This window comes from Myxine glutinosa, chromosome 9 (assembly GCF_964187855.1).
Source record: "Myxine glutinosa chromosome 9, kmMyxGlut1.1, whole genome shotgun sequence".
NCBI classification, from domain to species: Eukaryota; Metazoa; Chordata; class Myxini; order Myxiniformes; family Myxinidae; genus Myxine; species Myxine glutinosa.
Genome location: NC_136269.1, coordinates 43,699,828 through 43,724,366, shown reverse-complemented (window position 1 = coordinate 43,724,366; position 24,539 = coordinate 43,699,828). Strand labels below are relative to the sequence as shown.

Genomic DNA, 24,539 nt, shown 5'->3' with positions numbered 1-24,539 from the left:
TTGCCGATGCTCTCCCTTGGTGCCAGCCTCGAATCATGATGATTTGAAGACCTGGACATCAGGCCTCGAGTGGCTTGTCACGGACACCCTTGTTTCTGGAACGATGGTTCAGATTGAGAGGTAATATGTGACACTCATGCAAAGATACTATTTTTCCTGAGGAATAGTATATGTAATCTAGGAGGAATACTATGTTGTTGTCCCCTCACCCCATCCCTCTACAGTGATTCAAGGTACATGGACGTGCTTGCACATAGATTACATGTAGGACAATAATGTAAAGAGACTATGAACGATTAATATAAACATAGTATATGGGATCCCAACATCATGAGCTGTTTGCTAAAATGGCAAAGCCAGGCTTAATAAATGAATAGACAGAATATATATATATATATATATATATATACACACAGTCACACATATATAACTGTGAGAAATAGTAGAAACTCCACAGTACGAGCAGGGCGTCTCATTTGTATTAAATAAATAATCGGGAGATTGATATAGTCAATCCCTCGTAGTCTCACACAATTCCAAAATGAATTAAATTTGATTCATCCGACCATCAAGTTTACATTCGACAGCTCACAGTCCGAAATTCACTTTCTAGACACATCACTCACGCTTCAAAATAACAGACTCGAAACAGAACTATACACCAAACCAACAGACACTCACTCTTACCTTCTCCCTTCTTCATCTCATCCTAAACATACAATTGCAAGCATACCATACAGTCAAGCACTCAGAGTGAGACGCGTTTACTCAACAAAAATGGCAGAAGAAACTTCTCTCTGCCAATTAGAAACACACTTCATTGCAAGAAACTATGACCCTCAATCTGTGCAAGAAGCAATAACCCGAGCAAAACACATACCGAGAGCAGACCTTCTGACTTACAAACCCAAACCTGCAACTAACCGTGTCCCACTGGTAACCACCTACTCTGCTACCTCATCCCAATTGCCAAGTATTCTGAATAAGGCCCTTCCTCTCCTCCATCAATCAGAAACACTCGGCACCACATTTCCTCAACCTCCACTAACATCATTTCGACGTGGTCGGACACTCAGGGACCTCTTGGTAAAAGCAAAGCACCCACAGCCCCACAACAAACAAACTAGGATCCCTGGCTTCTATAAATGCACAGCAAAAAAATGTATTATTCACAAGCATTTACTAGAAGGAAACAAATTTTGTAGTTCTAGCACTGGACAAAAATTCCCCATCACCTCCTATATGAACTGCAAATCTACATGGGTCATATACCTAATCACTTGCCAAAAGTGCAACAAACAATATGTTGGAAAAACTGAGAATACACTCTACGCACGATTTAATAACACCCGGTCAGAAATCAATAACTTCCACACCAGTCAGGGCAAATCTCTACCTTACACGATACACTTTAATCAACCGGATCACTCTATAAATGACATTCAAATCTCTGCCATTGAATCAATCACAAATCGATCACACACCACGATTCTGAAACGTGAGTCCTTTTGGATACATAAACTTCGGACAAAAATCCCTCATGGCATAAATTTTGATGATTAAAGAACGTTCCCACATCAACCCAATCAAATCATTAACCGTAATTCACTCATTCACTCATTCATTCATTCTACATTTATATGTCATTTATATAAATATATTATATGAATATAAATGGTGTATGAATATATGCTTGTGTGTTTAAGTATGTATGTATAATGTATATATGTATTTGTATATGCACGTGCACAAACTAACGTGAACGATAGCTGTAAGCTGCGCTTCACTTCCGCTGAACCTGGGGACGGTGAGTCAGTTTTAGCGTGGCTCTTCTTTTTACATGCATCTTCTACACATATCACACATCTTATACACACATCACTGTACATACTCTACATAACATCACCACAACATGCATTTTAAGGCCATTTTCCCTGCGAGAGCGGGGGTTAGCCAAACTCTACATACTCTACTTGTCTGATATATATGCCTGTTGTTTCTGTAGACTAAGAAGAAGACCTTTGTTGATCGAAAGCTTGTCGAGAATTAAAGATCGACCGTCCTGAAGCTACGTCCGCGTTTTATTTAATCTCCTGATTATATATTTATTTATTTATTTATATATATATATATATATATATATATATATGTATATATATATATATATATATATGTATATATATATATATATATATATATACAGACTTGGCATTTAATATGGAATATTTTTTTTGTGGGGGTGAACTTACTTTTCAAGATAACTTAGAACCAAAAGTTCATTGGAATTATGTTGAAATTATTCTAGATTTTGTTAATTAAAAGAAACAAAAACCACATTTGACATTTCGAAGCAAATAAATTGATCCTTGACAGTGATGTAAACTGATATCGAACTAAATTCATGGACAGTACTGTGTTAAACTTCTGTACGTTTTCCAGAAGTATCTCTTTATTTTGCACATTAGCCAAAAAAAATTTCAACAAAAACAAAAGCTAAATTATGACTGGGATTACGGACTGTAAAATTACATTTCAGTACTTCGTGTAACCCCCACGAGCATTCAGGAGAGCACGTACACGTCGAGGCATGCTGTTCACGAGATTTGCCAAGGTTTGGACAGGAATCGCTTGCCATGCAGTGACAATAGTCTGCTGCAATTCACGCACAGAGGCAGGCTGCTGGTCCAAGTTGTCGATTTGACGCGTTAATTCTGCGCACAAGTTCTCTATCGGATTCATATCTGGGGACATGGCAGGCCACTCCATATGCTCTACACCACGGTCAGCAAGAAAGTGTTGGATCATGCGAGCACGATGAGGCCATCCATTGTCATCTTGGAAGACAAAGTTTCCTCGAAAGGCTGCACGAACAAATGGAAGCAATGTTTCTTCCAGAATGGCCCTGTACTTGAACTGGTTCAGGTTTCCATTCAGAACAACCAGGTCAGTTTTGCCCCCTGCATGAAAAGCAGCCCAAACGGTCACCCCACCACCTCCAGCTTGGACTCTTGGCACTATACAATCTTCGTTGTAGGCTTCATGCACTTGTCTGCGCACTCGGACGCGGCCATCTTGACGATAGACCAGTAATCTACACTCGCCACTGAAGATCACGTGATTCCAGTGTCCTGGCTGCCATTGACGGTGCTCTCTGGCCCACTGCAATCGACGCTGGCAGTGTTGTCTGGTCAGGCGTGGCTTTCTCAGGGGACACCTGGCACGATAGCCTGCTTGAACCAGTTGTTGGTTGACTAGCCTTCTGGATACAGGCACATTTGTCAGTTGCTGCCACTCAGCCCTAAGCCGATTAGCTGACTTGGTACGGCCATTGCAGACTAACCGGTGCAGCTGGCGATCATCTCTCCTTGTGGTCCTGCGGGGACGTCCTGACCTCGGTATTAGAGTAGTGAGACCCCTCTGAGCATTTCGTTTCAGGATCTTTGACACCTGACCTTGAGTGATGCCATACTGCCGAGCAATAGCACGCTGTTTCATGACGGAATTTCGTAAAGCCACCACTAAATGACAAACAGCATTGTCGAGTTGACGGAGCATCTCCAGGGGAAGCGGCAATAACTTTTGTAGATGTGCAGCAGTTGTTTTCCACTAATACAGAACGCAACAACCCTTATATACCCGATTGTGAAGCCAATCGTCAAATGTACCTGTCCGTACATTTTGTCACGCCACCTGTGATATAATCCTGTTATTGACTTCTTGCTGCGACAGACAATCATTGACACATCCTTCCTCACTTTTAGCTATTTCACGAGCCTCGATTCAGTATACAAAAAAAATAAAAAAATAAAAAAATAGTTCTTTTAACAAAGAAATCACCGAAGCGTAAAAGAAACACCAGATTGATATACCGAGTTCAGAAAGTAAACCCAAGTCGAGACAAAAAAATATTCTATATTAAATGCCAAGTCTGTATGTATGTATATATATATATATATATATATATATATATATATATATATATATATATATATATATATATATATATATATATATATATATATAATATATATATATATGTATATATATATATATACACATACACTGTAAATTAATGTGCTCAGCAAGGTCTTGATTTGAAAAAGTACATTTATGCAAAAAGTGTTTACTTTTTTTTTTTCGATATATAGATCAACAACAACAACAACATGCATTTTAAGGCCATTTTCCCTGCTAGAGCGGGGGTTAGCCTTGCGGTCCCCATGACAATCTTCTCCATCTTGTCCTATTTTCTGCATCTCTCCTTGTTAACCCCCTTGCCCACATTTCTTCTTCCACCATCTTTGTTGGTCTTCCCTGTCCTCTACTTCCTTCTACATTCATTTCCATCACTCTTCTCAACCAGTCACTTTCATCCTTCCTCAGCACATGACCAAACCATCTCAACCTGTTCCTCTTCACAGCATCAATCACAGGCTGTATTCCCATCATTTTTCGCAATTCATCATTTGTCTTCCTCTCTCTCAACGATACTCTGCACATCCATCGAACCATTCGCATTTCCACCCATCAGCACGCCACTCAGTTCCCGAAACTTCTTCCATGCACATCTCACTCCAGCAACCGTTGCCGAGTCTGATCCACCTTCTCCATTCAGCATGTCTCCGAGGTAGCAAAATGTTTTCACACCTTCCAGCTTCACGCCGTCTCCAAGATTCAACTCAACATTTCCTGCATCTGCAGCTCCCTCTGTGCACACCTTACATTTGAATGTAGCTGCCACACTGGTTAATGACCCTCCCAGACCACTACATTTATGATGAACCCACTCAGCGCACATTGTACATTGAATGGAGTTCACTCCGACACCCTTCCTGCACACAGCACAGGGCCGCTTCCCAGTTCTTTCCACCTCACCACATGCTTTACCACTAGCCATCACCTTCGTCTTTCCGATATTCACCTTCAGACCTTTTGTCTCCATACATTCCTTCCACTTGTTCATCTTTTCCTTCAGTCCATCCATACTTTCCGCATTCAACACCAGATCATCTGCATACAACAACTCCCACGGTAAACCCTCCTTTACGTTCTGAGCCAGCACCTCCATCACAGCTACAAACAGTAGTGGACTTAGTACCGACCCCTGATGCACTCCCACCTTCACCTCGAACTCACCACTGTTCCCGTCCTTCGTCCTTACAGCTGTGCGCGCTCTTTTATACATTGCCATCACTACTCTGATCAACCATTCCTCCACTCCTAACTTCCTCATTGCCCATGTCAATACTTTACGTGGAACCCTATCGAATGCTTTCTCCAGATCAACAAAACCAAGAAACCTTTCTTCCTTTTCTCCATGTTCTTCTCCTGCAACTGCCTCACAATAAAAAGCGTGTCTGTCGTTCCTCTTCCGGGCATAAATCCAAACTGCATTTCGTCGATCTTCACTTTCTTCCTTATCCTCCTCTCCAACACCCTTTCCAATACCTTCATTCCATGCTCCAATAACTTTATCGCTCGGTACGAGCCACACTCTAGAGGGTCAACTTTCCCCTTGTATAGAGGGACGAGGGTACTCAGTTCCCAATCCACTGGAATGCGGCCTTCTTTCACCGCCAGATTACAGATCTCTGTCATTCTCTTCACACCCCAACTTCCTGCTGCCTTCAACATATCTCCCACAACTCCCGTCGGCCCTCCCGCTTTTCTACTCTTCATTGCTTTTATCGCTTCCTCAACTTCCTTCTCAGTTATCTTCTCTGCCGGTCCTAAAACTGGGTTACTCTCTATGTTCCCATCCCATTCATTCTCTGTATTCAACAGCATTTCCATATATCTTTTCCATCTTCCTTTAATTCCATCTGGGTCCACAATGATTTGTCCCACTTCATCCTTCAAGCAACTCACCCCCATCAAATCACACCTCTCTTTCGCTATCTGCTTTGCAATCCTGAATACTGCTCTCTGACCCTCTTCCGAATCCAAGCGTTCTCCGAACATTTTCCTACATGCCTCCTGCGCCTTTGCTACCTCTTTCTTTGCAGCCTTCTTGGCTGCCTTATAACTTTCATGCTCTGCTGTTTCTGCTCCCGTACCCTTCGCCTTCTGCCACTCCTTGAACTTCTTCCTCTTCTCGTTAATCCTCTTTCCAACTTCATCATCCCACCACCATGTTTCCGAGTGCCTCGGTGGTCCTTTTGTCCATCCACATACCTCACCAACGGCTCCCAACAGACTATCTTTCATTGACATCCAACCACTTTCAAGCTCAACCACATCATCCTCTACCCTACTCAGCCTCTCTTTTAATGCCTCCCTTACTGTCACCTCTTTCAACCTCTACACCTTCATTCTCGGTTGGTACTTCACCTGCCGAGCTCTCCTCGCACCTTTCACCCTTATGTCACAGACACCCAAGTGGTGCTGTGAAACAGCCTCCTCCCCCGGGATCACCTTTGTGTCCCGGAGGTGCCCCCTATCTCGCCTACGCACCATCAGGTAGTCAACGGTTGTCGTCGACCCACCTGACGTGTATGTAACAAGCTTATTATCCTCTTTCTGGAACTGAGTATTACAAATCAACAAATCAGCTCCATCAGCAAACTCCAAAATCCTTTCACCTCTCCATTTCTCACACCATATCCGTAACCCCAATGAACTCCCTCAAAACCATCCATACTCCTTCCCACATGTCCATTTAGGTCTCCTCCTACCACAACAACTTCCTCGTCTTTCACGTGTTCCATCAGCTTCTCTGTCGCACACCAGAACTTGTCCTTCTCTTCATCGCTCCGACCAACCTGCGGAGCATATCCCGAGATGACGTTCAACAAGAGCTTTCCAATCATCATTTTCACCATCATCAACCTATCACTCACTCTAGTCACACTCACCACACTGTCTCCAAACTCCTCAGAAAACAGGACACCAACACCATTCACGCCCTCCAGGCACCCTTGCCACACAAACTTGTATTTCTGTCCCTGCCTACCCTTCACCATTCTCACACCACTTCCCTTCCATCTCGTCTGTTGCACACAACATATGTCCACTCTTCTTCTGATCAATACTTCCACCACTTCTCCTGATCTCCCTGTCATTGTCCCTACATTCCATGTCCCAAACCTCAGAAACCGATCTCCACTTCGGGCTGTACCCTGCCCATATGTAGTTGTAATTGTCATGGTTCTCTTTTTGAGGCAATGTTTTTATGGCCGGATGCCCTTCCTGACGTTCTGGGGGGGGGGGGAGGGGGCGTGGGCGGGGGCATCACGGCTGCGGAGGCCCCGTCAGCACCACGCCACGGCGGCCCGGTCAGCACCACACCACGTCGGCCCGGTCAGCACCACACCACGTCAGCCCGGTCAGCACCACACCACGGGATATATAGATCGCAATAATTTATTCCTGTTCTTTAATTTTTTAGACGAGTTTATCTCAAATACACTTCCACATATACACTCACATCGGGGTCGGCCTAGCAGGCATGTAAGACATCGGCCATTATAAATCTTGCTGTGTTAGTGCAGCAGGTTTACACACTACCAAAGGGTATGGGGTTAGGTGAGGAGGTGAGGTGGACAAGGAGAAAAGGAAGAACAACACAAAAGCGAATAACAATGGTGTGTCGAGGAACAGAATAGCAAAGAGTCTGCAGGTATAAAGGGAGATCATGTACGTGCAGGGGTGACAAGGGCTGTTTGTCTTGTTTATCATGTGCATTTCCTCTGATGAAAGCTGACTGGTGAGATTTCATTCAATTTAGTTCATCAGGATTAGATTGTAGTTTGTCTCAAGGACTTATTTATTGACAGGTTTAATGAATGGTGAATCCAAAATGAATACAGTCTAATGTTGTAGGTTGAAGTTTCATGTAGCAATAACTTTCACGGGTTGTTGTTCACCATTCTGATAATTTGTCACATCTCTTATCGAAGTTATTGTGATAAGCTTTTCACCCAATAAATATAGAATGACGTTTCCTGTTGCCATTTGCCCTCTTCCTCCCACCAGGTGCCTATGGAAACAGTGCTTACCATTTGGTAAGAATGTCAGAGTCGGGTAAGTCATTACTTTACTTTTTTTAGGACAATTTACTTTTTTTTTCTTTTTTCTTTTGGTATACAGGATCGAGGCTAGTGAAAGAGCTAATATTTATCACACAATAAAAAATCAAACAGACACAAAAATATATAATAACGGGAGCGGTAGACAAGATGGGGAGAGAAGGGGAAGCACACAAACAACAATTGAGAGCAGCGACATGAGGAGATCTGTGGGAGGGAGGGGGCTTGGGGGGAGAAGGCATGGGAAGGGGTGGGGGTGGGGGGGAGAGAAGTATAAAACACAAGGACACTGCAAGGACTTCCAGGAAAGAAGTTGGTATTTCGAAAAAGTGGATCTGGGGTGAAATTAGCGGGGGTAGAAAATATCAAGGTTTTGGATGGGGGAAGATAAGAGATGGTGGTGAACAGTTGTTTTAAAGACCTGGAGGGAGGAGTGGGATTGAAGAGAGTGAGGGAGTTTGTTCCAGAGGTGGGAGAAAAGAGGAATGAAGGAGTGAAGGTGAGCAGAGAGTCTTGATTTTGGCAGTTTCACCAGAAGAGGGTTGCAGGCGGATCTTGTGCAACCTGTAGGAATATTTGGGCGACAGAGCCCAGAGAGAGCTGGGGGAGCAAGGCTGGAGAGGAGTCGGTAGAAGACAAAGACCACCAACGTGCCTGCGGTGAGTAAGTGAAAGGCCTTCGGAGTTAGCTTCATCGCGGGAGAGTCCAATGATTCTGAAAGCTTTGGTTTCAACAGCGTGAAGCCGAGCTCGGTGTGAGGCAGGAGCACCGGCCCAGAGTGGAGAACTATTCCATTGAGCTGCGGATGAAAGCCTTGTATGTGGTGATTTGCTCAGGTGTGCCAAGGAAGGACTTCGCACGACGGAGGATGCCCAGTCGGCGGCTGGCTTTGGAGGCCAGATTTGAAATGTGGTTTTCCGAGGAAAGATCATGGCAGATAGTGAGACCCGAAAGTTTGAGTGACAGAACTTCTTGGAGAAGATTGTTCAGCAAGTGGATTGGAGGGTTGTCCAGTCGGTCTTTTCGGAGAGACATCGTAAGGGTGTGAGATTTGTCAGGATTGAAAGACATGTTCGACTTGTTTGACCAGTCTGTGATTTTGTCCATGTCTGCAGAGAGTGAGGAGGCTGCAGACTGCCGATCTGAGGGATGAGGAGTGGAGTGACAGAGAGTGGAGTCATCAGCAAAGAGATAGAGGGGATTTTCAAGAGAGTCAGAGAGATCATTGATGAAGACCAGACAAAAGCACAGGGCCCAGAACACTGCCTTCGGGAACTCCAGCCTGAACAGGAAGGGGAGATGAGAGAAACCCATTCAGGGCCACACGTTGACTACGACCAGAGAGGAAGTCCGCAAGCCATGCGTGGAGATTTCCAAGGAATCCATAGGAGGAGAGTTTGGTGAGCAGAGCAGGGTGCCAGACCGTATTGAAGGCACGTGATATGTCAAGGGAGACAGCTCCAATTTCCTGTTTGGCATTGAGGACCTCCATCCATTGTTGAGAGCAGAAGCAGCATGTCCAGAGTAGAGTGACCTGATCTGAAACCAAATTGATGATCAGAGATCAAGCCATTGGAGAAGAGGAAAGATTTGATATCTAAAGCAATGATGGATTCCATGACTTTGCTGATAATTGGGAGACGGCGGATTGGTCTGTAGTTGCAAGGATCTTTTTTGCACCTTTTTTGTGCAAAGCGGTGATGTTGGCTGATTTACAAGCAGATGGCAGATGACCTTGAGCAAAAGAGAGGGTGAAGAAAACAGAGAGAGGGAGTGAAAGAACGGAAGAACAGGATTTTAGGACCCGTGGGCTGATGCCGTCAGGTCCAGTTGCAGAATCAGAGTCGAGGGTTGACAGAAACTTTTCCACCTTGTCAGGAGGAAAGGACACAGAGTCCGGGAGCAGCTGGGTACGACGGTACGGTGGGTACAGAGAGGGATGGGTTTGCGACACAAGATTTAGAGGCAAACACAGAGTTGAGGCATTCAGCTTTTTCACGTGCGGAGTCAGCTGTGTAGCCATTTGAGGTGAGGGAGGGGATGGAGGGGGAACAAACACCAGAAACAGATTTGACCAGACACCACCAGGATTTGGAAGAGGGAGACAGGTTTGAGAGTTCGGTCTTGAGAGTGGAGAGATATTGTTTCCTGGCTCTCCTGAGAGTGGACACACAGTTGTTTCAGGCTTTGTGAAAGGAAATGAGATTTCCTTTCGTTGGATTTGCTTTCCAGGAGGCGAAGGCAAGTTGTTTCTGGGCAACTGCCTCACCACAAGATTCCGTGTACCATGGACGGGAGGAAGGTTATGACAACTGAAGACGAGATGGGATCAATCTGTGCATGAGAGAGAGAGCAATTTACTTTGGAAGAATTCCCAGGATGAGTTGATGTCAGAGGTGGTAGAGTTGGGAGACCAGTCCAGATGACTGATGGCTGCTTGAAGACCGTGCCAGTTGGCCTGAGTGAAATTCCAGACTCGTCGACGCTGAGGAGGCTCTCTGAGAATAGTCAGAGAGATGTCCACTTTAACAAGCACATGATCAAATGAGCCGATTGGAGCAGAAGAAGAGCAGTAGACATTTGCAGGGAAGTTCGTCATAACCAAGTCTCGAAGAGAAGATGCTCCGTTGACTGAGATCCGGGTCGGGAAATTGACAGATTGTGTCAGTCCCAGTGAGTCGCAGAAGTCCTTTGCTGAGGAGCCATGGCTTGTGAGAGAGGTACTCACACCCAGCCAACTGGCATGGTGACAATTGAAATCACCACATATGAGGAAGAGAGAGTTGGAATGAGTAGATATAAGTTGGTCCATATTATCAGACAGCGAGATGTAGATGGAGTCATCACTGTTTGGTGGACGGTACAACACACATATGAACAAAAGGTGGGAGCGAAGGGGAAGCCGTAGCCAGAGGTACTCCTGGGGGTGAGGTGGAGAGAGGGGCAGTGCAGGGCGAGTGAGGAAGAGAGTTTTTGATAAAGATAGCAACCCCACCTCTAGGACGAGGCTCAGGTCTATCATACCGCAGGAGGGAGTAACCCGGGAGAGATATTAAGGAATCAGAGACGTTATGAAGGAGGAAAGTTTCTGTTAAGCAGATCAAGTCTGGTTTGTCAGAAGCAACCTGTATGGAGAGATCAGTCAAGTTTGAGCAAAGGCCCTGGATGTTTGAGGTTCATACCGTTAATGAGTAGGAATGGAGAGCAGCGAATACAGAACGGGGAGGGGGGGAGGGGTAGGGTAAGATGTGGAAGAGGAGGAAGAGTTAGGGAGAGCTGTTGAAAGTGTGTCAGAGATTTCAGAATAGCTAGGAGAAAGGGAAGGATGGGGCGGACAAAAGGTTTGATGGTGATTGGGTGAGGCACAGTGAGGTGTTATTTGAGGAGGGGCAGAGCGAGGAAGAAGGTTGGGGGAGATGGAGGTGAGAGTTGGAAGGGGGAAGAAGCGGGGAGGATGCTTTGAGGAGGAGGAGGGGTGAGAAGGGGGGAAATGGAGAAAAATGAGGGTGGGGAGATTTGAAGGCGGGGGGAGAGGGGGGAGTTTATGAGGGGAGGGGTTAGGGGGGAGTTTAGGAGGGAAGGGGCAAGGGGGTGGGGATTTAAGAGGGATGGGAGATAGGGAAGATTTGGAGGGGAGGGTGAGGGGGGAGTTTAGGAGGGGAGGGGTGAGGGGGAGTCTAGGAGGGGAGGGGTAAGGGGGGAGTTTAGGAGGGAAGTTGCAAGAGGGGAGATTTGAAAGGGATGGGTGATGGGGAAGATTTGGAGGGGAGGGGGTGAGTTTGGATTTTAGAACGTGTTGTACAATTAATGGGAAAGGAACATTTATTGCAAAATGAGTTTCTTGTGACCTTCGAATCAGAGATACGTTTAAAGATGCTGGAGGGGGGAGGGGGGGGGGTGGAGTGCAAATGAGTTTAGGTATTTTAGGAAGGAGGAACTGCAAGAGATGGAATTTTTTTTTGGAATGAATAGATTTGGTGAGTAAGTCCAAAGCAACCTTTTAAAGAAGAAGAAGAAGAAAAAAAAAGTGTTATAATATATGACAGAATACAGCACTTCAGGGGAAAATTTAAACATTTTAAAATTGAACAGTGAAAACTATCTGGGGAAATGGGGGTGAAACATGTGGTCGAAGAACGAACGAACGAAAAGAACAAGGAAGGAAATGTTTTTTTTATTTTTTGAGTTAATATTTTAAACAAGGAAGTCTGGGGTGAAAAGACTGGGAAAAACTGACAGAACGAAAGTAGATGGACCACAATCGACAGGTGAGAGAAAACAAAGCCTCAAGGTAGGAGGCTTAAAAACCTAGGCAACAAATAACGTGGCACGAAATAGCCGACTATTTTATACAGGTATGAAAGATTAACACCGAGAATCTTCTTTGGGACACACTATAGGTAAACACCCGAAAGATAAATACAGTTTCGACAAAAATACAATTGTGAACAATTACTTAACTTCGATAACGTGGAGAGTATGGACAGCTTCGAAAAACCGTGCCCTCGCCGGAAAGATCTTGCGAGATCCTGATCCATTCTCCTGATCCATTCGTGAGATCCATTCTCCTTTTTAAGTGTTTTTCAGAGACAAATGTACAGCATTTGTATGCATTTGGTCATTGTTGGTGCTGCGAATATTGCAAAACCTGCCACACATGGCAGTGAAACTTATTTGATTATAGTTTGTCATATTACTCTCGCACATTTCCAAAGATCTACATTACTATATTATCTGTGGCCACAGGAAACAGTTTCAAGATTACATTCTCCGCATTTCTCTCACACCTTTCAGCACACCTCACACCATGGTAACTATCGGGGATGCCTCTTCGCGGTAATTGGTTAGGAGCAAAATCTTCCCTACTCTTCCCTATCCGGATTCGTAAGGACAGTGTGGCCACGGTCAGGGTGCCATTTGGTCCGCATGGATCGGCCCACTCTCTCCTTTCTCTCTCTTCTCTCTCTCTCTCTCTCTACTTCTCTTGTGGCCCTGGCTTCATGAAGGCAGGACTACACCATCTTGGATATGTGGAATCTTCTGGGGGATTGATTGACTGTCTCCATGCCACGGGCCTGCTTTAGTCAGGTTCACGATGTTTTTTCGTTCAAAAGCATGGTAGATTAGCAAACCTATACATTTTTGGAAACGTTATTACATGGAAAATCTGAAAATCAATGTTTACATTTGCCAATTCCGACCAATTCGATTCGACCAATTCGACCAATCGACCAATTCCATTCGACCAATCGACCAATCGCTTCATTCGACCATTCGACCAATTCGATTTGCCAATCAATTTGACCGACATTTGCTTGTGTGGAACGGACTGTGAAAACGATGCGGACTATATTGTCGGATACGACACACAGGACAGTGATGACGAACTCTAAATGGCATATTCTGTAATCGTGTATATTTTGTCATTGACTGCCTGTGTATATTTTGTCATTGACTGCCTGTGTAGATGTGAAGTTGTACTGACTGCATGTGTATATATGATTTTGCTGACTGCCTGTGTATGTTTGGTGATATGAATTATTGTGACACATTTTGATGTTATTAACTGCCTGTACAAAATGATAACATGTATTTGATTATGCAACTTATCGTGAATATAAAGACAGTATTTTGCAATTCAAAACCTTTGATTCGTGTCTTACCATTCCCCATAGCACTAATTTGATACTTTCATTGGATTCCTTGTCCCTGAAAATATAGGTTTAGTATATTTTTAAAAGTTTTTAGGGTAATTAGAGGCAGAAATAGAACAAAATATGTATTTTACAGTGGCCATTTTGAAAATCCAAAATGGCCGCCATACAGGTATCTCTCCAAATGTAAACATTGATTTTTAGTTTCCTTATGCTATAACCTTTCCAAAAATGTATAGGTTTGCTCATCTACCATGATTTTGAACGAAATATAATTTATTGACATAGTGAACCTGACTATTTGAGGGATCAGTCCGTGGTTATACAACAACAAAAACAATTCAGACCATGGACTCAACTTGCATGCTTGATTGACTTCAGCCGCATTTTGAGCAGTTTAGTTGAAGCCGTTGTCTGAGTTGAACCCGTGTGCTGTACCTGTACAATTTAACCGAGCCTCTTATGCAGTAGTAAACCAAAGCTATGAGGTGCATTGTCAGGCCTACGGGCTCAACTAGCATAGCTGAGTGGCCTCAGTGACAGTTCAACAAATTTGTCTAATTCTTCTTCTTCTTGGAAGGAAGTGGAAGCTGTAGTTGCTTCAATGCGGTAAAACTCTCTCAACATTCTTGCCGTCCGGCACACACCAGGGGGTGAGATGTTGGGCATGACGGGGAGCCAATGCATGGATGTTGATCTCAGTGTGGTGCTGATCATATGCATCAGTGTGTTCAGAAATGTCCAAAATGTTCTGTGTGTCACATAAAAGATCAAGACCTGCCTTCATGGGAGAACAGTATTTTGCTGCAGAGTACACATGAGCAAGTCTGGAAATGCGAAGAGTGCGTGCAATTGATCCCCAGCTGATGCCCGTTAGGTTCTGGATAATGTTTACCCTGATCTTGATCTTTTGTGTGACCCGTTTTATGTGTTCACAGAAAATGAGGCTATGATCAATGCAGACTCCAAGGTATTTGGGAATGGCTCGTTATTCACTGGTTTGCCGCATTAGCAAACCTATAGTCCAATGTTAGCCAGGATCGGTTGCTGAAATGAAAAGCTGTAACTATGATCTTCGTTGGGTTTTTTTTTGTTTGTTTTTTTTGTATACTGAATCGAGGCTCGTGAAAGAGCTAACATTTACTTCACAAACAAATCGACCAGACAAACAAAATACACAAAAAGAGGGAGCGGAAGACAAGATGGGGAGAAATGGGGAAGCACACAAACACAACATCCGAGAGCAGGGAGATGTGTGGAAGGGAGAGGGCCCGGGGGGAGGAGGCATGGGAAGGGGGGGGGGGGGAGGGAGAAGTATAAAGCACAAGGACACCAAGGACTTCCAGGACAGAAGTTGGCATTTCAAAAAGTGGAATTGGGGTGAAATTAGCGGGGGTAGAAAAGATCAAGGTTTTGGATGGGGGAAGATAAGAGATGATGGTGAACAGCTGTTTTAAAGACTTGGAGGGTGGAGTGGGATTGAAGAGAGTGAGGGAGTTTGTTCCAGAGGTGGGAGAAAAGAGGAATGAAGGAGTGAAGGTGAGCAGAGAGTCTTGATTTTGGCAGTTTAACCAAAAGAGGGTTGCAGGCAGATCTTGTGCGACCTGTAGGAATATTTGCGGGACAGAGCCCAAAGAGAGCTGGGGGGGCAAGGCCAGAGAGGAGTCGGTAGAAGACGGAAAGACCACCAACCTGCCTGCGGTGAGTGAGTGAGAGGCCCTTGGAGTTAGCTTCATCGTGGGAGATTCCAATGATTCTGAATGCTTTGGTTTCAACAGCGCGAAGGCGAGCTCGGTGTGAGGCAGGAGCACCAGCCCAGAGGGGAGAGCAGTATTCCATTGAGCTGCGGATGAAAGCCTTGTATGTGGTGAGGAGCTCAGGTGTGCCAAGGAAGGACTTCGCACGACGGAGGATGCCCAGTCGGCGACTGGCTTTGGAGGCCAGATTTGAAATGTGGTTTTTCCAGGAAAGATCATGGCAGATAGTGAGACCCAAAAGCTTGAGTGACAGAACTTCTTGGAGAGGATTATTCAGAAAGTGGATGTGAGGGTTGTCCAGTCGGTCTTTTCGGAGAGACATCGTAAGAGTGTGAGATTTGTCAGGATTGAAAGACATGTTCCACTTGTTTGACCAGTCTGTGATTTTGTCCAGGTCTGCAGAGAGCGAGGAGGCTGCAGACTGCCGATCTGAGGGATGAGGAATGGAGCGGCAGAGAGTGGAGTCATCAGCAAAGAGATAGAGAGGATTTTCAAGAGAGTCAGAGAGATCATTGATGAAGACCAGAAAAAGCACAGGGCCCAGAACACTGCCTTGGGGAACTCCAGCCTGAACAGGAAGAGGAGATGAGAGAAACCCATTCAGGGCCACACGTTGACTACGACTAGAGAGGAAGTCCGCCAGCCATGCGTGGAGATTTCCATGGATACCAAAAGAGGAGAGTTTGGTGAGCAGAGCGGGGTGCCAGACTGTATCGAAGGCACGTGATATGTCAAGGGAGACTGCTCTAATTTCCTGTTTGGCATTGAGGACCTCCATCCATTGTTGAGAAAGCAGAAGCAGCATGTCCAGAGTGGACTGTCCAGGTCTGAAACCAAATTGATGATCAGAGATCAAGCCATTGGAGAAGAGGAAAGATTTCATATCTGAAGCAATGATGGATTCCATGACTTTGCTGATAATTGGGAGAAGGCTGATTGGTCTGTAGTTGCTGGGATCTGTTTTTGCACCTTTTTTGTGCAAAGCGGTGATGTTGGCAGATTTCCAAGCAGATGGAAGATGACCTTGAGCAAAAGAGAGGGTGAAGAGAACAGAGAGAGGGAGTGAAAGAGCAGAAGAACATGATTTTAGGACCCGTGGGCTGATGCCGTCAGGTCCAGTTGCAGAATCAGAGTCGAGCGTTGACAGAAACTTTTCCACCTTGTCAGGAGGAAAGGACACAGAGTCCAGGAGCAGCTGGGTACGACTGGGTACGGTGGGTACAGAGAGGGATGGGTTTGGGACACAAGATTTAGAGGCAAACACAGAGTTGAGGCATTCGGCTTTTTCACGTGCGGAGTCAGCCGTGTGGCCATTTAAGGTGAGGGAGGGGATGGAGGGGGAACAAACACCAGAAACGGATTTTACCAGACGCCACCAGGATTTGGAAGAGGGAGACAGATAAGAGAGTTCTGTCCTGAGGACGGAGAGATATTGTTTCCAGGCTCTCCTGAGGGTGGACACACACTTGTTTCGGGCTTTGTGAAAGGAAATGAGATTTCCTTCCGTTGGATTTGCTTTCCAGGAGACGAAAGCAAGTTGTTTCTGGGCAATAGCCTCACCACAAGAATCCGTGTTCCATGGACGGGAGGAAGGGTATGACAACTGAAGACGTGGTTTGGACAGAAACGGGTTTGAAACGGGAAACAGAAAAACGGGACAGAAACGGGAAACGGAGACAGGACGGGTTTGGACAGAAACCTTTAATTCCTGGGACAGGGTGCTTCTGAGTTCTTCAAGATTTGTTGCTTGGGTAACAAAGGCAAGATCATCTGCATCGGCAACCTTTCTGGAGATGTTACAAAGCATGTCGCTCACATGGATGTTAAAGAGGATTGAAACGAAAACAGACCCTTCGGGAAATCCATCATTCAGAGTCATTGTGGAGCTCATTTGGTCTTCCGAGTGAAACCCTATATCGTCAATTGCGAAGAATAGAAGAAATGACACTCATTGTGGCCTGGCACTGAAAACGTCTGGCTGCTTGCAGCAGAATACCATGCCCCCATACCATGTGCTGATTCAAGGTGCAACACCTATCCAAAGCACACGTTGGTAGCCAGTCTCAGTGTGTGACAAAAGCAAGTATTTGATCAACACAGCTCCTACCAGGGTTACCACGTTTCTTGTAGAGTGCTCGCCCAAGTGGATTAAGCACGAAAACAAGCACTCCATTCAAAACCGTTGGTAATGAACGGCTGGTTTGGCAAACGCCAGCTAGCTGGATGGGAACTGAACACATCTATGGTCTGAACGCAACGTGCTCCTTGGGGAGGTTGGGCTCTTACAGTGAGGAAGGCCTGGTCAGAAGGACACCCTCAGACAATGTGTCTAATTTAATCATTATTGGTTGACGAACGAGCTTCACACATTCCTGAAATAACATGAAAAGCTATTGTTCACGTGCTGTGTTATTGTTCTCAGATCTATTTTACTCTGTAGACCCTGTCGAGACTCTGCATTGTTATATGCTCTGTCCTGTTTTGCATTGTTTTTACAATTAAATAATGTACTTTTTAAATTGTTACTTTTATTGTTGTTGTTAATAGTGTTGCCGTTGTGCCATAAAGGCAAACCCCCTATGGTTAATTGCATGACAACATGTAGCCTGCATTAGTTAGTTATGTTTTATTGAATGTAGAGATTAGCCCTTTCCCATTGTATAGTAAAAAAAAAGACCAAATATGCATTGAGTTAGGCAGATTGTCAAACCCTTGTGTGGTTAAGGGAAGCCATGTTTTTAATAAGCAGAAAGGCGTGACCAAAAGCACGGCCCACGTGACCAATGGCGAGCCGGGAACCCATCGCCATGATGCGGCAAACCTCAGCCAATGGGAGGCTGTGGAAGATTTTGAGGGGCATGGGCGGATCTGGTAAAAGCCCACGCGGATCGCAATCGATTCTCTTTTGCCTGGGATTTCGCCACGGCATGACCTCCTGCTCTGTTCTCTCTTTTGCCTGGGATTTTACCACGTCGACAACCTCCTGCTCTGTTCTCTCTTTGCCTCGTGGACAACACGATTCTCTTACACCCAGGACTTCATCGAGGACACACCTGAGCTCTCTTGCCCTTTCGCCACGACCAGACCTCGGTGGCTTTTCGGTTCTTCCAAGACACGTGTTTGGCCTTTGTCTTCGACGCCCGACACCCATCACGTCTGCGCCGATCTTTTGCGCCATCTGGCTGATCTGCAAGCGTTGGCAATTTCTACTCGTCCCACCTGCGCTGAATTTACCTCGTCCAGGCTGCACGTGAGGACTGAACTGAGCACACCATACCACGTGGTCAGCAGCGAGGAATCCCAGCACGTACACCGGTACGCCCTTTAACCAGAGTTTATTCCCAGTGTGTGTGTGTGTGTCAGAGAGTGAAGGCGCCAGTGGGGTTTATTATATTAGGTAATATTTGTTAAGGTAAATCTTCGTCTCTTTCTCTGTGCCTTCCGAATAAAAGGCTGTACATTTTGTTCTTACTTCCAACCTGGCTGTCATTGTCCTTTCCCATCAATTGACCTAGCATCGCCCAAATTAAAACCGCTCGATCGGGTCCGATAGTGTAATGGCACGGGTCACGTGACGCACAACCGCTCGGGCGTCAGGAATCAGTGTGACTTGTGCGGGGTTCAGCCCCCGTTCTCACGGCTGTGTGTGTCCGAAGGTATTCGTGTTGTGACCGTTAATCCTTCCACGCGCGGCTGTGGGCTCGGCGGCTGGAGTTGCCTAGCAACCCGTCGACCACGAGCTTAGTAGTTGTGGTTGGCGGCCTCCGTGGACTCGGAGTTCGAGGGGGAGCAGGGCCTAAACCCCCCTTAGTACGTCGACAAACCCGGGATCTGCAATAATAGATTAGAAAAGCAGAGTCATGCCAATGTCGATTAACTTTTACTTTTTGAATATTTATGATCCAATGTTGTAATTACTTTCAGATATCTTAATTGTGTTATTGTTTGTTATTGTACTAGGGCATGCCCGTACTATATATATATATCTAAAATTATATCCCCCCCTTCTATTTACATGAAATGGTTTGGTCCAAAGCGAACGGCTTGCGAGTACGGTGACAATCCCCCCCCCCCCCTCTATTTACATGAAATGGTTTGGTCCAAAGCGAACGGCTTGCGAGTACGGTGACAATCCCCCCCCCCCCCCCTCTATTTACATGCAATGGTTTGGTCCAAAGCGAACGGCTTGCGGAGTTTGGTAAAGAAATCGCCATAGCTCGGTAACTACTTGTCCGATTAATATGAAACCTTGAAAAGGCACATCCTCGGGTCCCCAGCAATATACCTGGCAAGTTTCAAGTATATCGGACCCGTGGTTGTCGAGAAACAGCGGTCACAGACAAACACACAGACACACACACAGACACACAGACACACAGAGATTACTGGAATTATAGATAGATTACTGTAGTTTTTTTTCTTATATTCATTAACAATTGGTCTACAGTGAGTTTGATGTTGGAAGTTCCAAATGTAATTGGCAGCCCAATTAATGTCCTGAGAAAGCACGTGATTTAGTTGAAGTAATTTAAGTAAGTCAGTAAAAAAGTCTCGGCCATTTTGTCGTCTTCAAGAAAGCCAAATAGACATAAACAGTCATGAAGATCACAGTAGGCTGGAGATTGTTTGATGTACAGCATGTGATTGGAAACCACCTGAGCTCCCAATATCAAATCCTGCAGGTAGAGACCGAGTGCATTTCTCAGAACACCCAGGCCTATGTATTCATGGATAGCAGTCTTCTTTGGTGTGTGCAACCAACTGGTCTTCTGCTTTTTATTTTCAAGCGGAAGAAGTATTCCTGCATTGGTTTTTACAAATCAACCGCTGGCTCTGTGTATGCATGATAAGCCTTTCTTTGAGTAAGTGTCCTCTGTACATACTCAGTCACTGATAAATTGATTCCTTTGCATTTTGTATCATTGCAATTTTGGTTTTTGTACTGCTGAAGGGAGTACAACTGCCTTGCACCGATAACCAATGGACTCCACATTTCACTGCTTTGATAAAATTTGGCGTTTTAATTAAGGATAAGCAGAATGAAGATGTTCTACCAATGACCAAAAGGGTGGTTGAGTAAGGTGATAGAAGGAGGAGTGCCACACAGTCTGAGGAAAAACTGAACAGTCATGGTTGCTTTTTGTATAGCCATTCATATGTATATATACATATATATGTGTATAGTATATACATACCAAATATGTCTTCAACAAGACAAAATATGTCTTCAACAGCGTGAAGACAACAGCGTATGTATATATATATATATATATATATATATATATATATATATATATATATATATATATATACACACAGTATATGTATATATATATATATATATATATATATATATATATATATATATATATATATATATATATATATACATATATATATATATATATATATATATATACATATATATATATATATATATATATATATATATATATATATATATATATATACATATATATATATATATATATATATATATATATATATATATACACACAGTATATGTATATATATATATATATATATATATATATATATATATATATATATATGTATATACACATATATATGTACATATACATATGAATGGCTATACAAAAAATGGCTATATATATATACAGTCACGTGAAAAAGTAAGTTCACCCCATGTAAAGTTTTGACTTTTTCAACATATTTCAACACACAGCTATTTGATCTTCATTTCAACAATATTGATAGATAAAGGTGATATAATATAACAAATATCATGAAACATTTACATTTTGTAGTCCATTGTATAATTTAAATAAACATAAATGCAAATTTCGCATGTGGAAAAAGTAAGTACACCCCTACATTTATCACTACTTCAAATACCTAAAATTAGAATCAGGTGCACCAGCTCAGGTGAAAATGATTAGAACATCGTTAGAGAGGATCTTGGAGGAACCTGTCTTATTTAAACCTCAGATATTTCGTTTGGTCTGCTCTTTGTTGTTGAAGTGTGCGGCGTCACCATGCCTAGATCAAAAGAGCTCTCTGAGGCCTTCAGAAAGAAGGTTATAGATGCCTACGAGTCTGGGAAGGGATTTTAAAAGATCTCCAAACAATTTTTTTTTTTTGTTGTTTGTTTGTTTGTATACAGAGTCGAGGCTCGTGAAAGAGCTAACATTTATCAAACAAACAAGCAAACAAAGTATATAAAAAGGGGAGCGGTCGACAAGATGGGGAGAGAAGGGGAGGAAGCACACAAACACAACATTTGAGAGCAGGGACATCGGGAGATGTGTGGGAGGGACAGGGCCTGGGGGGAGGCAAGATAGGTATAAAACGCAAGGACTTCCAGGAAAGAAGTCAAAAGTCACCTCAAAAAAGTGGATTTGGGGTGAAATTAGCGGGGGTAGAAAAGATCAAGGTTTTGGATTGGGGAAGATAAGAGATGGTGGTGAACAGCCGTTTTAAATACCTGGAGGGAGGAGTGGGATTGAAGAGAGTGAGAAAGTTTGTTCCAGAGGCGGGAGAAAAGAGGAATGAAGGAGTGAAGGTGAGCAGAGAGTCTTGATTTTGGCAGTTTAACCATAAGAGGGTTGCAGGCATATCTTGTGCGACCTGTAGGAATATTTGGGGGACAGAGCCCAGAGAGAGCTGGGGGAGCAAGGCCGGAGAGGAGTCGGTAGAAGACGGAAAGACCACCAACCTGCCTGCGGTGAGTAAGTGAAAGGCCCTCGGAGATAGCGTCATCGCGGGAGATTCCAATGATTCTGAACGCTTTGGTTTCAACAGCGTGAAGACGAGCTAGGTGTGAGGCAGGAGCACCAGCCCAGAGGGGAGAGCAGTACTCCATTGAGCTGCGGATGAAAGCGTTGTATGTGGTGAGGAGCTCAGGTGTGCCAAGGAAGGACTTCGCACGACGGAGGATGCCCAGTCTGAGTGACAGAACTTCTTGGAGAGGATTATTCAGAAAGTAGATGGGAGGGTTGTCCAGTCGGTCTTTTCGGAGAGACATCGTAAGAGTGTGAGATTTGTCAGGATTGAAAGACATGTTCCACTTGTTTGACCAGTCTGTGATTTTGTCCAGGTCTGCAGAGAGCGAGGAGGCTGCAGACTGCCGATCTGAGGGATGAGGAATGGAGCGGCAGAGAGTGGAGTCATCAGCAAAGAGATAGAGAGGATTTTCAAGAGAGTCAGAGAGATCATTGATGAAGACCAGAAAAAGCACAGGGCCCAGAACACTGCCTTGGGGAACTCCAGCCTGAACAGGAAGAGGAGATGAGAGAAACCCATTCAGGGCCACACGTTGACTACGACTATAGAGGAAGTCCGCCAGCCATGCGTGGAGATTTCCATGGATACCAAAGGAGGAGAGTTTGGTGAGCAGAGCGGGGTGCCAGACCGTATCGAAGGCACGTGATATGTCGTGGGAGACAGCTCTAATTTCCTGTTTGGCATTGAGGACCTCCATCCATTGTTGAGACAGCAGAAGCAGCATGTCCAGAGTAGAGTGACCTGGTCTGAAACCAAATTGATGATCAGAGATCAAGCCATTGGAGAAGAGGAAAGATTTCATATCCAAAGCAATGATGGATTCCATGACCTTGCTGATAATTGGGAGAAGGCTGATTGGTCTGTAGTTGCTAGGATCTGTTTTTGCACCTTTTTTGTGCAAAGCGGTGATGTTGGCTGATTTCCAAGCAGATGGCAGTTGACCTTGAGCAAAAGAGAGGGTGAAGAGAACAGAGAGAGGGAGTGAAAGAGCGGAAGAACAGGATTTTAGGACCCGTGGGCTGATGCCGTCAGGTCCAGTTGCAGAATCAGAGTCGAGGGTAGACAGAAAGTTTTCCACCTTGTCAGGAGGAAAGGACACGGAGTCCAGGAGCAGCTGGGTACGGTGGGTTCAGAGAGGGATGGGTTTGGGACACAAGATTTAGAGACAAACACAGAGTTGAGGCATTCAGCTTTTTCACGTGTGGAGTCAGCTGTGTAGCCGTTTGAGGTAAGGGAGGGGATGGAGGGGGAACAAACACCAGAAACAGATCTGACCAGACGCCACCAGGATTTGGAAGAGGGAGACAGATAAGAGAGTTCGGTCTTGAGAACGGAGAGATATTGTTTCCTGGCTCTCCTGAGGGTGGACACACACTTGTTTCGGGCTTTGTGAAAGGAAATGAGATTTCCTTCCGTTGGATTTGCTTTCCAGGAGACGAAGGCAAGTTGTTTCTGGGCAACAGCCTCACCACAAGAATTCCGTGTACCATGGACGGGAGGAAGGGTATGACAACTGAAGACGAGATGGGATAAATCTGTGCATGAGAGAGAGCAATTTACTTTGGAAGAATTCCCAGGATGAGTTGATGTCAGAGGTGGTAGAGATGGGAGACCAGTCCAGATGATTGATGGCTGTTTGAAGACCTTGAAGATTGATTTGAAATCAATCATTCGACTGTCCGGAAGATCATCTACAATTGGAGAAGATTCCAAACAACTGCCAACTTGTTCAGGCCAGGCCAGCAAGTTCAGCCCGAGAGCAGACCGCAAGATGCTGAAAGAAGTCTCTAAGAACCCCAGAATGTCATCACGGGACCTACAGGTAGCTCTTGCCACTGTTGATGTCTAAGTGCACAAGTCTACCATTAGAAAGAGGCTGCACAAATTTGATCTACATGGGAGGTGTGCCAGGAGGAAACCTTTGCTGTCCAGAAAGAACATCAGGGCAAGACTAAAGTTTGTCAATGAACACCGAGGCAAAGACCAGCACTTCTGGAACAATGTGCTCTGGACAGATGAGTCAAAGGTAGAGCTATTTGGCCACAGTACCAGAAGACATGTTTGACGAAAACCAAAGACAGCATTTGACCACAAGAACCTGATACCAACTGTAAAGCATGGTGGTGGAAATATTATGGTTTGGGGCAGCTTTGCTGCATCAGGGCCTGGGCAGCTCACCATCATAGAATCCACTATGAATTCTTCATTGTTCCAGAGGGTGCTTGAGGATAATGTGAGGCCAACAGGCCATCTGTCGGAAAGTTGAAGCTCAACCGAAGGTGGACCTTGCAACATGACAATGACCCTAAACATACCAGTAAATCCACCAAGGAATG

At 44.7% G+C, this 24,539-nt stretch overlaps 1 protein-coding gene across 1 annotated transcript in view; it reads left to right on the top strand.

Annotated features, from left to right (window-relative positions):
* The window catches only part of LOC137414833 (1-phosphatidylinositol 4,5-bisphosphate phosphodiesterase gamma-1), a 212,965-nt gene that overhangs the window by 42,248 nt on the left and 146,178 nt on the right, over positions 1 to 24,539 (top strand). Inside the window, exons 3-4 of the mRNA XM_078784318.1 lie at positions 27 to 120; positions 7,975 to 8,022. Coding sequence (XP_078640444.1) covers positions 27 to 120; positions 7,975 to 8,022 — 142 coding nt within the window. The remainder of the gene's footprint in view (positions 1 to 26; positions 121 to 7,974; positions 8,023 to 24,539) is intronic.